The following is a 15,312-nucleotide window of genomic DNA, read 5'->3' as shown; positions in this document are numbered from 1 at the left end:
GTCCCAGTGTGACCTCGCTGGAGGCAGCAGTAGAACAGTGCCTAGGAGCAGCAGAGTCTGAGAACTCTGCCTGCAATAGGATATGCAAAATAACAACCCCATGAAAAGCTCTGGGGTCTATCACTTATCTACCTAGGACAGGGAGAGACACTATTCCCTTTGCTTTAGCCAAAGATACACCATGTGTGGTAGTTGAGATGGAATTGCCTCCATAAACTCATAGTGAGTGGCACTATTAGGAAGTGTGGCTTTGTTGGAGTAGATACAGCCTTGCTGGAAGAAGTGTGTCACTGTGGAGGTAGGCTTTGAGATCTCATATAGGCTCAAGACACACCCAGTGTCTCAGTGCACTTCCTGTTGCCTTTGGATCAAGATGTAGGTCCTTCTCCATTCTTCAGCTCCTTCTCCAGCTCCATGTCTGCCTGCATGACGCCATGTTCTGCCATGGTGATAACAGACTAAATCTCTGAAACTGTAAGCCATCCAATTAAATGTTTTCCTTTATAAGGATTGCCATGTCATGGTGTCTCTTCACAACAATAGAAACCCTAACTAAGACACCAGGCAACCAAGCACAACTTCCAAAGAGTGGTTAGGGGACTTCAAAAAGCAGCTGATCATGTCTTCTGAGAGGGCCAGCCTACCCAGAACGTCTATTGTCCTCGCCGTCCCAAAGAGTGTGACCTATAGCCTCGCTGGCAGCTCAGCCTAATTGCCCGTTTCTTACAGAGGACATAGGGCTGCCTATTGCCCGTTCCACTACTCAGTTACCTGGTGTAACATGAAGGGGCCTGTAACATGAGGGCCATCTTGTTGGGGTATCCTCCTCATTACAACCTGGGTCCGACTTCTGACAAGTTTTCTCTGGTCTGGCCATGGACCAAAAGGGACTGATATGGTGCCCCTCCTGGGTATTCTTACAGAACTGGCCTTTGAATTGATCAATTCTCTTACTGTTTTGATTTCTCTATTTCATTGATATCTTCGCTTTTTGGCTTTTATTATGTATGTATGCATAAGTGTGTTTGTGTGTGTGTGTATAGACATGCATGTTTTGTGTGCATGTGTGTGGCCTGTGTGTTTGTGTGCGTGTATGTTTGTGTATGCAAGTATGTTTTTGTGCATGTGTGTTTGTGTGTGGACGTGTTTGTGTGTGGATGTGTATGTTTGTGTGTAGACTGTATATTTGTGTGTGTTTGTGTATGTATATGTGTGCTTGTGTGTGCATGTGTGTGTGTGTGTGCATGTGTAGACCAGATGCTGATGCTGAGTGTCTTCCCCATCACTCTCTACCTTATTTTTCTTTTCTTTTCTTTCATTTATTTATCTATTTATTTATTTATTTATTTATTTAGACACAAGATCTCTCACCAGAAAGCAGAGCTCACAGATTCGGCCAGACTGGCTGGCCAGGGAATCCCATGGTCCTCCAGCCTTCACCTCCCTATGGCTATGATCTCAAGTAGACACCACCTAGCCCAGCTTTTATGCACTTATTTGCTGAGAATCAGATCCCATTTTGTTTCATCAAATACTGAAGTTTGTGCCTCTCCAAGCATCTCCTCAGAGAAGCATTTCTTCAGGCAGCGCCTTCTGCTCTAAGAGTGTGCCAGCGCAGATTAGCATCCCCTGTGTTTAGCCTGACTTTTCAGGATGCTGGGATCTGAACTCCGGTCCTCGGACTTGCACTCACTGAGCTGCCTCTCCAGCTCTGTTCCTGTTTTTACTGTATTTTGCCTCCTTTAGGTCTGATTTGCTCTTTTTGTTCTAGTTTCTGAAGAGGGAAATTCAGTTCCTCTTTAGGGACCTTTCTTTCTCCTAAAACAGCACTACTGTGGAATCTCCCTCCTGAACCGGCTCTAACTGCATCAGTTGCTTTTATGTGCTGTGTCTTCAGCATCTGCCAGGAATAGTTCCTGACTCCCTGGTTGATGCTACCTTTGCCTATAGGTTATTTAAAATTGTGTTGTTACCCAGCCTCTGTACATTTGTAAATATTTTGCTGATTACTTTTAAACATTATTATTTTTGTTGTTGTTATATTGGGGGTAGTGCAAGCGCACACACACTACAGCAGAAGTATCAAATGACAACTTTCAGGAGTTGGTCTCTCTGCCCACAGTGGGTTCCAGGAATCAAACTTGCGTGCCAAGCTTGCATAGTAAGGGCTGTTACTCACTGAATCTGGCTAGCCCCCCCATGCTGCAGATTTCCAAGTGCATTGCCATCCGAGAAAAGTACCGTTTGGTTTCAATCCTTGCACGTGTATGCATTGAGATTTATTGGATGGCTCAGAATATGGACTGTTTTATTGTTGCAACAAAACACCATGATACCAAGGCAGCTTGCAGAAGAAAGTACTTACCTTGTCTTACAGTTTCAGAAGGTTAGAGTCCATGAGTGATGGAGCAAAGGCCTAGCAGCAGGAACAGCTCCACCTTGATCTCCAAGCATGAGGCAGAGAGAGCTAACTGGGAATGGAGGGTGTGAGTCTTTTGAAACCTCAAAGTTTCCACCAACTGGCACATCTCCTCCAATAAGAGCACACCTTCTAGCCCTCCCCAAACATTTCTACCAATGGGGGCCAAATACTAAAACAGAAGAGTCTCTGGGGGTCATTCTCATTCATTCGCCACGTGGTCTTTTATTGATGAAGGTTTGGGGAAACTGGTGTGTTTTCCTGGGGACTAGAGTATATTGGTTGGTTGTCTCAGCTTTTTGTTTTTTGTTTTTGTTTTAATGGGGAGTTGTTTGGTTGATTGTTTGATTTTGGAGACAGTTTCACTGTGTAACAGCTCCAGCTGTCCTGGAACTGACAACATAAACCAGGCCAACCTTGAACTCAAAGAGCTCCTCCTGCTTCTGCCTCTGGAAGGCTGCTGGGGTTAAAGCCACTTGCTTATCCCAGCTTTAAGGCCTGCGACTGCGCATGCGTGGGAATCGACTAGCAGAGTGGCACGTGCACTCCCGGCTGTCGCTGCAGGTTTTCTTTATTGCCTTCCTCTCAAAACGGGGGCCAAGGGAAGGGAGTAGGGTTTGTGAAAACCTATTAAATTTTGGCTGCTTGAAACAGAACGAAAATAAAAGGAGTTTTAGCCACATAAAGTACATATTTAGTGGTGGACTTTTGATGGTGAGAGCAGCCTGTGAGCGATGAGATACATCTGAGACTTGCTCACAAGTGTTGCTAGTGGATCCCACGTAAGGACTGAAGAGCGGTGAGGTCCCTGTCCAGGTGGTACCTCTTCCCAGAGACAGTAGTTTGGTCTGTGGGAGCAGGGCAGTTGGAGTGGGAAGAGCTTCGATGAAACCTGAGGAGAATGTCCAAGAAGTGTACACTCACCTCAGGATCGCTACTGTGTCCTTGTGAATCTGTGCCTGAGTGGGAGCTTTCTGATTCCCAGGGGCTGCCCAGACTTTGCTCACTAGAGCCATAACCAGAGATCTCACGACTGAGCCTATACCAGTTAGCTTGAGGTTTGGGCGGCCTCGGGGGCGGAGTGTGTGTCCTAGGGGCGGGGTGGGGCGGAGCCAGTAATGAGCTGGCACTGCGGGTCGGTTGCGGCTGCCATGCCTACCCGGTTTGAGATGCGCTGCAAACGCTGCGCGAAGTGTGCCCAGATTCACGGTCAGACCTCGGGAGGGACCTGGGAGCGGCCACGGGTGAGTTCCCATGGTGACAGGGATTGTGGTGGTGAAGGACAAGGGCGAGGTCACCCGGCACCCAGCCCGCGCTGGGAACCCTTCCCAAGCAAGACTGCAGTCTTTCGGGCGGAGCTCCCCGAGAGGGGGCAGGAGGCACCCGAGCCTCAGGCCTGGCCTGATTCAGGACTTCAGAATCCTGGACTGGCACCAGGGAAATGGGTCATGAAGGGTTGTCTTCCGGGGAGTGTATTTTAGTACCCCCAGCAGGGATCAGATCGCGCGTGGGCAGGGAGGAGAATATTGGTCCACATTACCTCAACAGTCCCAAACACCAGACTCAGCCTGTGGAACTCTGTCTTAGGCAAGCATCGTCGTCTGGCCTGCATCTGAAGAGTCTTTAGGTAGGAACTGAGCACTCATCATGGCCCCTTCTGCTCATGGCAAGAACTCTCACAGCAGAATCTCACTTTCCTGGAGGGAGTGGGGCACGGGGACTCCACGCAGGGAAGCAAATGCAAGAGGGACCTCTGCTCCAAGAAAAGACCAAACTTGGATTCGAGTTCTCTGGAGAGCCTCCTGTACTCTGGGTTCTGCCAGAAGAGACTGCTTGCCAAGTTTCCATAAGCCCCCTATAAAACAAACAAAAAAACCCTCTCTCAAGGACCCCAGGGCCTCCCAATTTTCTTTGATGTTGTCCATTCCTCCCCTTCTCCCCCTTTTTTAGCTCCCTCCACCCTCACCTTTTGCTTGCTTTTGGTCTTCTATTGGAATGCCCCATATCCTGCTCCCTCCTCCCATCTCCAGGTAAATGGAAGTCAATAACACCCACTGAGCTGGGAGGTTCTTGTGCCTGCCCCACACCAGCTGTGATTACAAGTCTCTGTCATTGTCCCTGCAGGGCTGCTTTATCCCTAGGAGATCAAGAGCTCTAGCAGGGCAAGAGCCTGCCCTGTGCCTCCCTGCCCTGCTTCTTCCCAGGCCTGAGTTGGATCCAGGACCAGTTGTTCACCCCCACGCTGTCCTCACATCTCCGTCATGACATCCCTGCTCACGGTGTTCCTGGTGGTTCTAGTGGGCCTGCCTGTGGGTAAGGTGGACCGAAGCTAGAGGGACCCGGTTGTGGGACAGGCAGGTGGGAAGCTGGCAGGCTGGCCAGAGTTCTCCTGCCTTCTGACGGTCCTGACCTGGTGCCTAGTGGAAGTGGGAGGTTGGCTGGAGACAGCTGGGGTCTGACTGGCAGAAAAGGGATGTCTTCCTGTTGTCTGAACCCCCTCATGGCCCACAGCCCAGGCTCTGGAGTGCCACGTCTGTGCCTACAACGGAGACAACTGCTTCAAACCCATGCGCTGCCCAGCCATGGCCACCTACTGCATGACCACTCGTACTTGTGAGTCTGGAGCTTAGGGAGGGAGGCCCCCAGCTGCCCTGGTCCTCCTACAAGCTGAGACTGAGCCATCCAAGGTCCTGATTCTCTCACCTTGTGTCCTGTCCACTGTAGACTTCACCCCATACCGGATGAAAGTGAGGAAGTCCTGTGTACCCAGCTGCTTTGAGACCGTGTACGATGGCTACTCCAAGCATGCATCTGCCACCTCCTGCTGCCAGTACTACCTCTGCAATGGGGCTGGCTTCCCTACCACAGTGACCTTGGCCCTGGTCCCAGTACTCCTGGCCACCTTCTGGAGCTTGCTGTGAAGCTCCGTTCCCCCAGGCAGACCCACTGAAACACAAAGCTCTTAAAAGACACAATCATCCCCTTTCACCCCCTCGCTCCACCCAACCCTCTTCTTTCAGCCACAAGGACCCATGGCTACCTACAAAAGGACTGATGACGTCCAGATACCTAACCCTGAGGCCATAACCTTTCATTTTCAGAAGGCTGATATATGGATCTAAATCTCTCTCAGGATCAGAGGAATCTGGGAGAGTGCTGTTTGGTGGGGGTGGGGAGTGGGGGTGGGATGTCAGTCACACTGATTTGAAAGAATTAGTGGCCAAATTCCACCTTCATAGCATCAGGACCCTGCCTCAGTCTACCCAGTGGAGGATAGGCCTGCTAGAGGGGGACAAAAGATCACAAACTGGTTAGAAGCAAAGAAAGACTCAGGGGAGCTGTCTCCTGCTGAGTTCAGCTGCTGCCCAGGGCAAGTGTGAGATGGAAGCCCTGTGAGGAAGCCTTTTGTCATTTCCAGCTATCTCAGGAATTCTGCCAGACCTGGTGTCAGGACAGCTCTGGGTTGAGGATAGCTAGCTATGGCTTCGTTTCCACAGGCCACTAAGATCCCTCCAGCCTCAGCAGCTCAGCAGGCCCTGCGACCTAACACAGGCTGCTGGGCCTTGAGGCTGGCAGGGACATGGGGGCAGGCTGCCCATGCTATATTTTGTCTGGCCTGTCCACCGGTCAGAGCTATTCTGAGCATAGCAGGAAGGGAACAAAGGCAGGTCAGAGCCAGCTGGTGGGGCGACGGGGACAGCAAAGCAGACTTCAGCTGGCTTCCCAGGTTCTGTAGGCAGCTTCTGCATCCTTTGAGCTCTCAGTAAATTATGGGGGACAAACGCACAGGGAGCCAGCCCAAGTACCGGGTGACTGTCTGTGAAGTCAGCTGTGACTGAAAGACTTCTGGGTATCAAGACCCCAAAGAACCCAACCCCAATTTAGGAGAGCCTGATTTAGGAGACACTGTCTTTTTATGCCAGTGTAGTTGACCTAGGGAGCTTTACCGTCTTCTCTGACTAGTACCCCAACTCATGTGCCACTGAGGAGACCCCGGAAGCTGGCCCAGCCCAGGGGTCAGGATGCTGGCCCATGTCCATGTCTGGCTAGGAGAGTCTTACTGATCCCCACATCCTACTGGTCACACATCCTGAATGCTTTTCTCACACCACCAGCTATAGGATCAGGACACAGAGCCCCATCCTGGGGACCTTTCTCCCTGTTCTTAGGCAGACCTGAGCTCCGCTGCTGAAAGTGATGTGGCTTTCTGCCTCAGTTTCCTCCTCTGGGGATAGGCCACTGGGGGATGGGAGATAGAATCCTGCTGATGGGCCTACCCACATCCTCGGGAATAGGGACTGTGCAGCTTTATTACAGAGGGGTTACTGGGTGGGAAATGGCCCAGAAATGAGGAGGCATTGACTACCCAGAGAGAACGTGAGCCTCATGGGGGAGGGGAGGGAGGAGTACATGTGCATATGTGAACACAGTGGCTGCAAAGCCCGGAAGGCTGCACTGGCTATGATGTCCCCTGAGGTCCAGGCAGGATGCTGGGAGGAAGTCAGTGCTGCCCCCTCCTGAGCTTTCATAGAACACACACACACACACACACACACACACACACACACACACACACAGCAAGAGAGAGAGAGAGAGAGAGAGAGAGAGAGAGAGAGAGCGCAGCATTGGGACTGACCTATGGAAGCCACAGGGCCCTTGGTTAAGGAGGGTCAGAGGCGGGCCCCTAACTCAGTGGGTGAGGCCTGGGAAACATTACCCGGCTTGTGCAAGTCCATTGTCCCCAGTCAAGGTGGCATCCTGGGCTAGAACCAGGAGGAGGCCCAAGACCAGGTCCTCCCTCCCACCACAAGGGGTTGATGTGGAACAGGCCCCTGATTACCTATTGCTGAGAGGTTTGAGGGCAGTTCCTTTCACCTGTCTCATGACAGCATCTAGACAGGCCCCACAGTGTCCACACTGCCACCCACCCCTAACAGGAAGCGTTGTACCTACCTAGCCTGTCCTTGGTGCTTAGCACAGAGCCCAAGAAGGTGCTCAATTAACACAGGACCAAGCCTGCCAGTGGGAGGTGCAGGTTAGGGGAACAGCGTCAGATGGTCTGTCCTGAACCCTGTCTGGGGTGGTGTGATATTGCAGGTGGCTCAGCACACGCCACAGCAGTTAAGCAAAATGTGTGTGTTTGGGGGTTCATTACTGCTCCGCTTTGACAGGTAAAGAAACTGAGGCACAGAGGAGTAAAGCACTTAGTTTTTCCAGGCTACCTGGCCTCCTCATCGGCCTAATACCAACCTATTCTACTATGGGAACTCTTTCAACAGCTGGGGGTCTTTGAGGCTGCACACCGCCAGGATGACTGTGGCTTCATAAACCAGAGACTCCCAGAATGCAAAGTTGTAAACATTTACAAAACTGAGGCCTTAGAAGGGAACATCAGAACTGAAAGTTTGAGGGGCTGGAGGGTAGGCCAGGGGTGCCCAGCCCTGTGTGTGGATACAGAGAGAAGGAGCATGGGATGGAGTGGCAGACAGAAGAACGAAGTCACATCAGCTGTCCAAGCTGACTCTGCCTTTGTCAGGGATAGGGCTCAAGGCAGTGGGTGTGCTCACACTAGGGTAAGCAGTAGCCCCTCAACATGGATGGTGTCCAGGAAGGCTGGCGGTGATTCTCTAAGCATTGCGTTCTAGAAGTATTGCATTCACTGGAGAGAGGCTGCTGGATAGAACAATGATGTCACAGAGCATATGTACCTCTGTGGGGTTTGCTGAAGCCAGGTCAACACATGAATCTAAAGCATGCCGAAGAACAGAGTGAGGTGTCCGGTCTAGCCCACCAGAGAGACGCTACCGTGAGGGTTACGCCCTGCCACTGTGTCTGTGTTGGCTTCCCCAAAGCGGATAAGGGGGGGAAGGGGAGCAGGACCGCCTCCATCCTCATCTTCTTCTGCAAGCATAGGAGTTCACATTCTGAAACTCCTGAATGATTTCCAGGAGTAGGGCGGCCCCTTGCTTCAGTGCGTGGTTACTTTCCAGCAAGCACCATGGCATCCGGCAGCACTGCCTACCCTGGGTTCCTCAAGCACAGGCTCATACTCCAGCCATCTCACTGGTGAAATGACAGTGACAGCAGCCACTCAGCTGGCTCTTGGGGGCCAGTGCCAAGCCTGGGGCCTGCATAGAGGCAACCCCAGAGGATGCATGGATACAGGCTCCCTGGCACTTCCGTTGGTTGTGTCTCTGCCAACCCTAAGCTCTCACCCAGCAAGGTCATGAAATCCACTTTTAGGACCCTAGCAAGCCCCATGTACCTAAACTTCCAAGTGGTCCATGTCAATGTCCCCCGCTGAATGAATAAACAAATGAAGGACACGCGTCTGCCTTGCTCTCCTATCTGTCTTCTCTCTGAGGTCAGACCTCACCCACCCAGACTGGCTTGGTCAGGTAGACCTCCTGGCCCAGAAGGTCCCTGGCTCCTGTCCTGAGCCAACCAAGGCAAGAGCGGTGTTCACGGGATTCCAAGAGCTTGGTGAAAGTCGTCCCCTTTCTGTGGAAAGAGGTGGACCCGCCAGTTCCCATTGATGGACCAACAAATCCGAGGGCAGACTGAGGAACTGCATAGGAAAAGGCAGAACACACACACACACACACACACACACACACACACACACACACACACACTACTTCTACCTTCTGGCTTTTTGCTTTCTGATTCCACTTCCTTGCTACCTAGCTCTCAGGAAGAGAGTCTGACTCCACCAGCCCCCTTCTCAGGACCTCTGCCCCTTTGCCCTGCCCAGCCCCCAGGTTTGGGGACCCCATAAAGCACAGAAGTAAATAAAGCCACCTGGACAGCCAGAGTAGACACATGGGATCTCCTGCCTGTCCTGAGTGACTGTACCCCTGTCTATTGGCAGGATGGCCTCTGCCCTGCTATCTGTTGCTTGTGTCTCTTACCCCAACCTGGAATCTTTATAACACCAAAGGCTTTGTTTCCCCCTCCTGCTTGCCACTGGGCATATACCACAGGATTTAGTTTCCTTGGTGCCATGCCAGTACCATCCCTTGATAGGTAACACTCACCCCTTGTCCCCAGGACCATGTGTATAGTCATGCTTCTCCTGAGTTTCTTAGTCCTGGAAGGGCCAGGACAGGACCGAATCCTGATTTAGCTGATGAGGAAACTCAAAATCCCGGCCACCATGCTCCACGCAGAGTGAGCAGCTGAGGAAGACATCGTAATTTCACCTGGCCCTGATTGCATTCACACTTGTGAGGGGAAGGGAGGGCTGCTTGCTTATGCATGCCCTCCGTGCAGCTCCAGGGTGAGTTGGGCCTGCACTGAGCATCCAGCCTGCACAAGGTCTTTCTCGAGAGCCTTGGTCCTGATGGTTGGGACATCCCTGCTCCACAGAGGAGGGAAGAAGGCTTGCGAAATTGTACCAGGCTCCCTGAGGTCACACAGCAGCAAGCTCTGCCAGGTCCCTTCTGAGCCAGGTTACAAGTGACTCAGGGCTGGGAACCAGCAGCCATGGGAGCCAAGGGTGGAGTAGGATCCACAAGCAGGTATAAGGGGTGGCCGGGGAGTAAACCTCATCCTTAACTCGGAGAACATGAGGCTTCTTTTCTGGTTCCTTCTGGCCGTGGTCTTGAGCCAGGAACTAGGTGAGTCGGGGGTGTGGTCGCTTTCCCTCCTGCATGGACTTATTGCTGTCCTTCCATCCTGCGCCATCTCTCACCCTTGGGGTTACCCCTTTCTTCTTTCCTCACCTTATGCTGGACACCAAGACCCTCCCTGCTTGCCAGCCTCTGTCCTCTGCCACTGGCCTTCCCAGATTCCTAAGCCCTTTTCTCTGGACACCACAGCATCCATTGCAGTCCTCAGCTCACTGCTCAGTTTGAAAGCCACCCCCAGGCCTCTCCAGTTCCATAGCAGCACCGTTGCACCCACACAGGCACGGCGCACCTCTGCCACTTTTCCCTCCTCCAGCCCGAGAGCTCCAGCTGGTCTGCAGCCACTCTCTCCTGATGCCCCCTGCCTGCCTCCTTGCTTAGATTCCCTGTTCCACCTTCCTTGGGCAACTTCATCCACTTAACTTCAGTCCCCTCAGACTTCTATAGCCTAGTTTCATTTGCTTCAGTAATAGAGGTTTTGACCCCTAGTGCTTGCTGATGGCCTCCCAGGGACACCCCCAAATATCACTGCCTATGCCTGGTCTTGACATCATTTAGGGGAGCCTAAGTGGTTCCTATATCCAACCAGAACCAATGCCTGAGCAAAGAAACAGTTGGCCCTGTTGTCCAACAGCAACCTGTGTTCTAAACTCGGCCAGCCCCAGTTCCCAGAGATCTCACCTAGAAAAACCTTAGTTTCCATTCATGGGTGGGAACACTCCAGGACTTGGGGTCCACCTGAGGTGGGGTGGGAAATCCATGTGTACACCTCTGGCTGTAGTTCACCCTTCTTGGACCGGGCTTCATGGGGATTCTCTGACCTGAGAAAGCCTGAACTATTGACCCCCAAGTGGTCCCTCAAACCCTTCAGGAGAGACCAGATCTCCTTTGAGTCCTGAGTTCAGAGTTGAGGGATTTTTGTCACTGTCAGGGCTAAGGTTTCGGAGGGTGTGCTCAACCATGGGTCAGTCACCCTCTCTGTCTTAACCAAGGCCTGAATATCTCAGGAGCTTCTGTGAGCCTGAGACCACTTTCTACACTGGGATCTCCCTGTCCCTTCCTCCATGGAAATCATACCTGCTACTCAAGACAAAATTCTCAAGCCTGGACAGTTAGAAGTTGGAGGGAGCCGGGTTCCACATACCTCTCTCAGCATACTCCACATCCTACATCTTTTCTGGCACCTGCTCTGTCACCCAGGGGCAATGCCATCTCCCCAGGGCTCGAAGCAGCTGGAGAAGGGTGAGCTGCATCCTAAACTGATCTTAGAGTGAGCAAATAGAATGGGAAGGAGTCAACTGGACCAGCAACATTGCAGCGGGACTGAATGCGGCGGAGTCTGCTCTCCCAAGGCTCACCCCATCTTTCCTTGCATCCTCTTCTCCAAAGTCTTCTCTTTCTCTCTTTTCTTTTCTTTTTTGTTTTTTGTTTTTTGTTTGTTTGTTTGTTTTGAGACCGTATTTCTCTGTGTAGCTTTGGAACCTGTCCTGGAACTCACTCTGTAGACCAGGCTGACCTCAAACTCACAGAGATTCATTTGTCTTTACCTCCCGGGTGCTGGGATCGAAGGTATACACCACCACTACCCAGCTAGTCCTCTCTTTCTCCCTAAGCAAGTACCTGCCTGGGGTCTGTCCCTATGACCTATCACTGGGACTCATCAGTGCAGGAGGATGCAGTGTGATGGATACTTGGGGGCACTGGGAGTGGGAAAGGATCCCTATTCCTCTCCAGAACCCTAGTGAATAGAAGTGAGGAGACAGTGTTAATCATGAAAATAACAAGGCCAGCCCCTACATCAAAGGAGATTCCCTGGGATGGCCTCTGAGCTAGCTTGTGCTACATGAATGATGGAGATGTGCTACATGAAGGAACGAGAGGCGGTACCAGTCCTATTCTCCCCAGCACCTTGCCTGTTCCTTTTGGTGCCCCAGTCAGCTGCTGTCTAAGCCCCTCCCTATCTGGTGAACAGTCTGTTCAGTGTCTTTAAGATCCATGGGGCAGTAGCAGGCTTGGGGGCTTTTGTTGCTGCCTTTTGTGTCCCTGGCAGGATCTCAGCTTGCTCTGCAGGGGTGGTAAACAGTCAAGGCAGGTGGTGGGGACCTTGCTATGGTATAGACTTCCTGTCTGTCGCCTGCTCCATGGTGTATAGGATGAAGGACTGGCCTTTGAGACCGGCTGGAACTGACCAACTGACCAACATACTTCCCTGTGAGGTCTGCTAGAGGTGTGGCTGTAGGAGTCCCAGGGGGAGCTGTACTCTCCCGCATTACTCAGTGGCCCAGGTAGGAGGGGGCAAGGACCAGGAGCTTCCCTGCTCAGCATCAGCTCTGGACTCGCCCAGGGCAATTGATGCTGGAGAGTACCCAGGGCTGGGCTTGGGGTTAGGGAATCCAGAGAAGGGAGCTTAAGGAAGCACCAGAAAGATGCAGAGAGGCAGGGAAAAGGCAGGGAGACAGATGAGGAAATCCAAAGGAAGCGTGAGAGTGTGGTAGGCCACTGGTCTGGTGGGCACCCCCTGGGCTGGATGCAAGACTAGTGATGCACCATTTGTCATGGTGGCAAACAGAGCTCAGTGGACTCCCACCTTCCTCCTGCCTGGCCATGCCACAGATTCCCTACTAACTGGGTAAAGTCCCCACCAACTCTGCCCACAGAACGTTTATACCAAGGGGTATAAATGACCCTTCTCAGGTTCCGGAGGGGAGTATGGTTAAAGTCTCAGATCCTCTCTCCTCCCCAACCCTGGACTTCAGGAGCCTGGACCTGCATTCCTCTTCCCTAGGAGCTCTCACCTCTGCTCCATCCAGCCCTTGGTGCCCTGAGAGAGGGACACAGGCCAGCTGGTTCCAACATGAACCAGTATCTCTCACAGTAATAGGCTGAGCACCAGAGTCTCACTTCTCCCTCCCTCCAGGGCCTCAAGGGGCTTTCCACCACAGATGAGGGCTGGGAAGCTGGGCTACAGAGCCGTGGGGCTGGTGGGGGATGGAAGCAGAGTGTTGGGTACAAGAGCGGGTGTCACCCTCTGCAAGAGTTGCTCACTGGCTGCCCCTGTCTCTGTCTGCCTTATAGCTATAACACAGGGCATGCAGTGTCACATCTGCAAGGGGTTTGGAGGATGTTCCCACCCGTCCAGATGCCCAAGGAGCTCCACCCACTGTGTCATCATCGGCACCCGTGAGTGCGGTGGGAGGGGTGGGCTGGACATACCCTTCTTGCACAGAGAGCTGGCTCACTGGGCAGGCAGAGCCCAAAGTCAATGTGGTGGTCCACCAACCTAAAACAGAGTGGAAAGATGTCCAGCCGTCCCTGACTGGCAGGGGCTCTTGGTGCCCGGGGATGATGCTCAGCACAATGGTGAATGTGGCAGAGGTTTGGCCAGCTCGGGGATTCAGGAAACACCAGGTCTCTCTCTTATCCCTTAGGAGCTCCCATCAGCTTTACAGACTTGCCTCTGGTGACAAAGATGTGCTACAATGGCTGCCCTGATGTGGCCAGCTTGGGCTTGGGTCCTCACGTATCCATCGTTTGCTGCCAGTCGAATCTCTGCAACAAAGACTGACCACACTCTGTCACTGCCAGCTGGCCTCGCGGAACCATGCCCAGGCATGATCCTCGGAGATCATTCTAGCCTGGCCAGCCCAAAGCCCCCAACTCAGACTTCCTCAGGAAGTTCTAAGTGAAATCCTGCATAAATCCACTGTGGTACAAACTTAAGGTCCTAATCCACTGTGGGCCACCCTCAATGTCAACAAATCTTCCAATAAAAGCAGCTGGAGCACACGGTGTGAGTTGTCCAATGGAAGCAGCGTACCAGGCACCGGATTCAGGCAGTCTCTTAACCCCATCCTGTCTCTTATCAGTCACAGCCTCCTGGGCCCAGGCTGTCTGTTGCAACCCCCACTGACCTTCTTTCTTCTACTAAGAGCCTACCTATTTCTAGGGCAGACACGGGGTCTGAAAGTCACAGGGGCTGCAGATGGTGGTGCTGCTCTTGAGCAGGCTGTGAGGAGGAGCCAAGGCTGTAGGCACTTGAGAAGCACAGCAACTTGAGTCTGGGGCCCAGAAAAGGGGCTGGGGGCTGAGGAGCACTCCAACTTAGAGGTGAGAGTGCCCTAGATCTGGAGTTTGGGATGCTTGAGGAGCACTCTGACTTGGCCTTAAAGGCTGGAAGGATCTCTGCCCCAGGCCCAGTGAGCACCTTTACTCTGAATGAGACTCCAGAAGCCTCCTACAGACCCACAGTTGAGCGGGCGGAGGAGGAGGCCTCTGCAGAAGAGGAGTGGTATTCACTAACCACAGCCCTTTGGGGATCATCCACCTTTGTTGTCAGTAGCTCTCGGGGAACCCAGCTACCTTCTTGCCTTATGTCTCTGGCACCTTGTCCTGTCCTATCTTTCCTACCACGTCCTTGCCTGGTTCACCTTGCCTATGTCTCCCAAAAGGCTGCCCATCTATCAGACCCTGTGTGGCCCTGGGTTTGGATAGAGCCACCCAGACAGTATAACCGCTCATTCACCTTAGTCTGGACACAGCAGTTAGACACCCAGAATTTGTGGAAGTTACTCGGTAAATATTTACCCACCGGCTCCCAGCCATGCCTGGAGATAAGTTTCGACCTCTTGGTTTCAGGACCACAGAGGGAAGTCACAGTTGGTACCTGGCAGGAAACACAGAGGCAGGTCCTGACCTCGACTTGCTTGTTCTCAGCTTGGCAAAGTTTTCACAAAAATAAACCCTTGTAAAAAGGCGACACCCATGAGGAGGACAATGGCCAAGCAAAGAGTAACCGACAGAAGGCTGGGGCCTCAGCATCAGCCAAAACCCAGAAAAGAGGAAGCTCATGCTCTCGGTGCCTGAATGAGCAACAGTGCTGCTCGGGGCAGTGTGGGAGGGATGGCTAGCTGCATATCGGTACCCAGATGTAAAGCCAAGTAGAGATGGGTCCAGACCTCTCTCACCAGTGCAAAAGACACTTCAGTCAAATCAGAGACTTCAAAGTAAAAACAAAGACCTTATTTGTTTGGGGAACTGAACTCACTGTATAGTCCAGGCTGGCTCAGCGTCCTGCATAGCTGAAAAGAAATTAAGTGCTAGCCCATTCAGAAGAGAAAAGGCCTCAAACATGACTCTGGGCTTACAAATGATTAATTGGATGATTAAACCCGGGTTCTGGTATGACCCGGAAGGGGTGCCCCTGGACTTACACACAGAAGTAGAAACGTGTCCCCCGGAAACCGGCCCACACTTGCTCAGAGCAGA

The 15,312-nt window shown here is 52.4% G+C and overlaps 2 protein-coding genes across 5 annotated transcripts; both read left to right on the top strand.

The window, feature by feature from the left end:
* Nucleotides 1-3,508: 3,508 nt before the first annotated feature.
* On the top strand, nt 3,509-8,745 carry Lynx1 (Ly6/neurotoxin 1). Of its 4 annotated transcripts, XM_087898854.1 has the most exons (6): nt 3,511-3,663; nt 3,968-4,046; nt 4,370-4,449; nt 4,544-4,732; nt 4,931-5,032; nt 5,144-8,745. In XM_087898854.1, exons 4-6 carry the CDS (start codon nt 4,681-4,683, stop codon nt 5,338-5,340), a joined length of 351 nt encoding a protein of 116 aa, XP_087754980.1. In that variant the 5' UTR covers nt 3,511-3,663; nt 3,968-4,046; nt 4,370-4,449; nt 4,544-4,680; the 3' UTR covers nt 5,341-8,745. The 4 variants fall into 4 exon arrangements, with proteins under 4 accessions (XP_087754982.1, XP_087754980.1, XP_048313271.1 ...); XM_048457314.3 differs by lacking the exon at nt 4,370-4,449; XM_087898855.1 differs by lacking the exon at nt 4,370-4,449 and having other exon boundaries at nt 3,545-3,663; nt 4,007-4,046.
* A 1,137-nt stretch (nt 8,746-9,882) lies between these two features.
* Nucleotides 9,883-13,833, top strand: Slurp2 (secreted LY6/PLAUR domain containing 2). Its single transcript, XM_048457313.3, has 3 exons — nt 9,883-10,038; nt 13,123-13,227; nt 13,476-13,833. The coding sequence occupies exons 1-3, from the start codon at nt 9,987-9,989 to the stop codon at nt 13,610-13,612; spliced, it is 294 nt and encodes a 97-aa protein (XP_048313270.1). The 5' UTR covers nt 9,883-9,986; the 3' UTR covers nt 13,613-13,833.
* The last annotated feature ends 1,479 nt before the right edge of the window (nt 13,834-15,312 follow it).

This window comes from Myodes glareolus, chromosome 19, assembly GCF_982192425.1.
Source record: "Myodes glareolus chromosome 19, mMyoGla1.1, whole genome shotgun sequence".
Taxonomy (NCBI): Eukaryota; Metazoa; Chordata; class Mammalia; order Rodentia; family Cricetidae; genus Myodes; species Myodes glareolus.
This window is presented reverse-complemented; position numbering and strand designations above follow the sequence as displayed.

Coding starts and splice junctions, on each gene's coding strand:
- Lynx1 (XM_087898856.1), top strand. CDS start 4,681: ATGACATCCCTGCTCACGGTGTTCCTGGTGGTTCTAGTGGGCCTGCCT. Junction 4,733..4,930: donor TCTAGTGGGCCTGCCTGTGG/GTAAGGTGGACC, acceptor CATGGCCCACAG/CCCAGGCTCTGGAGTGCCAC. Junction 5,033..5,143: donor CTGCATGACCACTCGTACTT/GTGAGTCTGGAG, acceptor TGTCCACTGTAG/ACTTCACCCCATACCGGATG.
- Slurp2 (XM_048457313.3), top strand. CDS start 9,987: ATGAGGCTTCTTTTCTGGTTCCTTCTGGCCGTGGTCTTGAGCCAGGAA. Junction 10,039..13,122: donor GGTCTTGAGCCAGGAACTAG/GTGAGTCGGGGG, acceptor TCTGCCTTATAG/CTATAACACAGGGCATGCAG. Junction 13,228..13,475: donor CTGTGTCATCATCGGCACCC/GTGAGTGCGGTG, acceptor CTTATCCCTTAG/GAGCTCCCATCAGCTTTACA.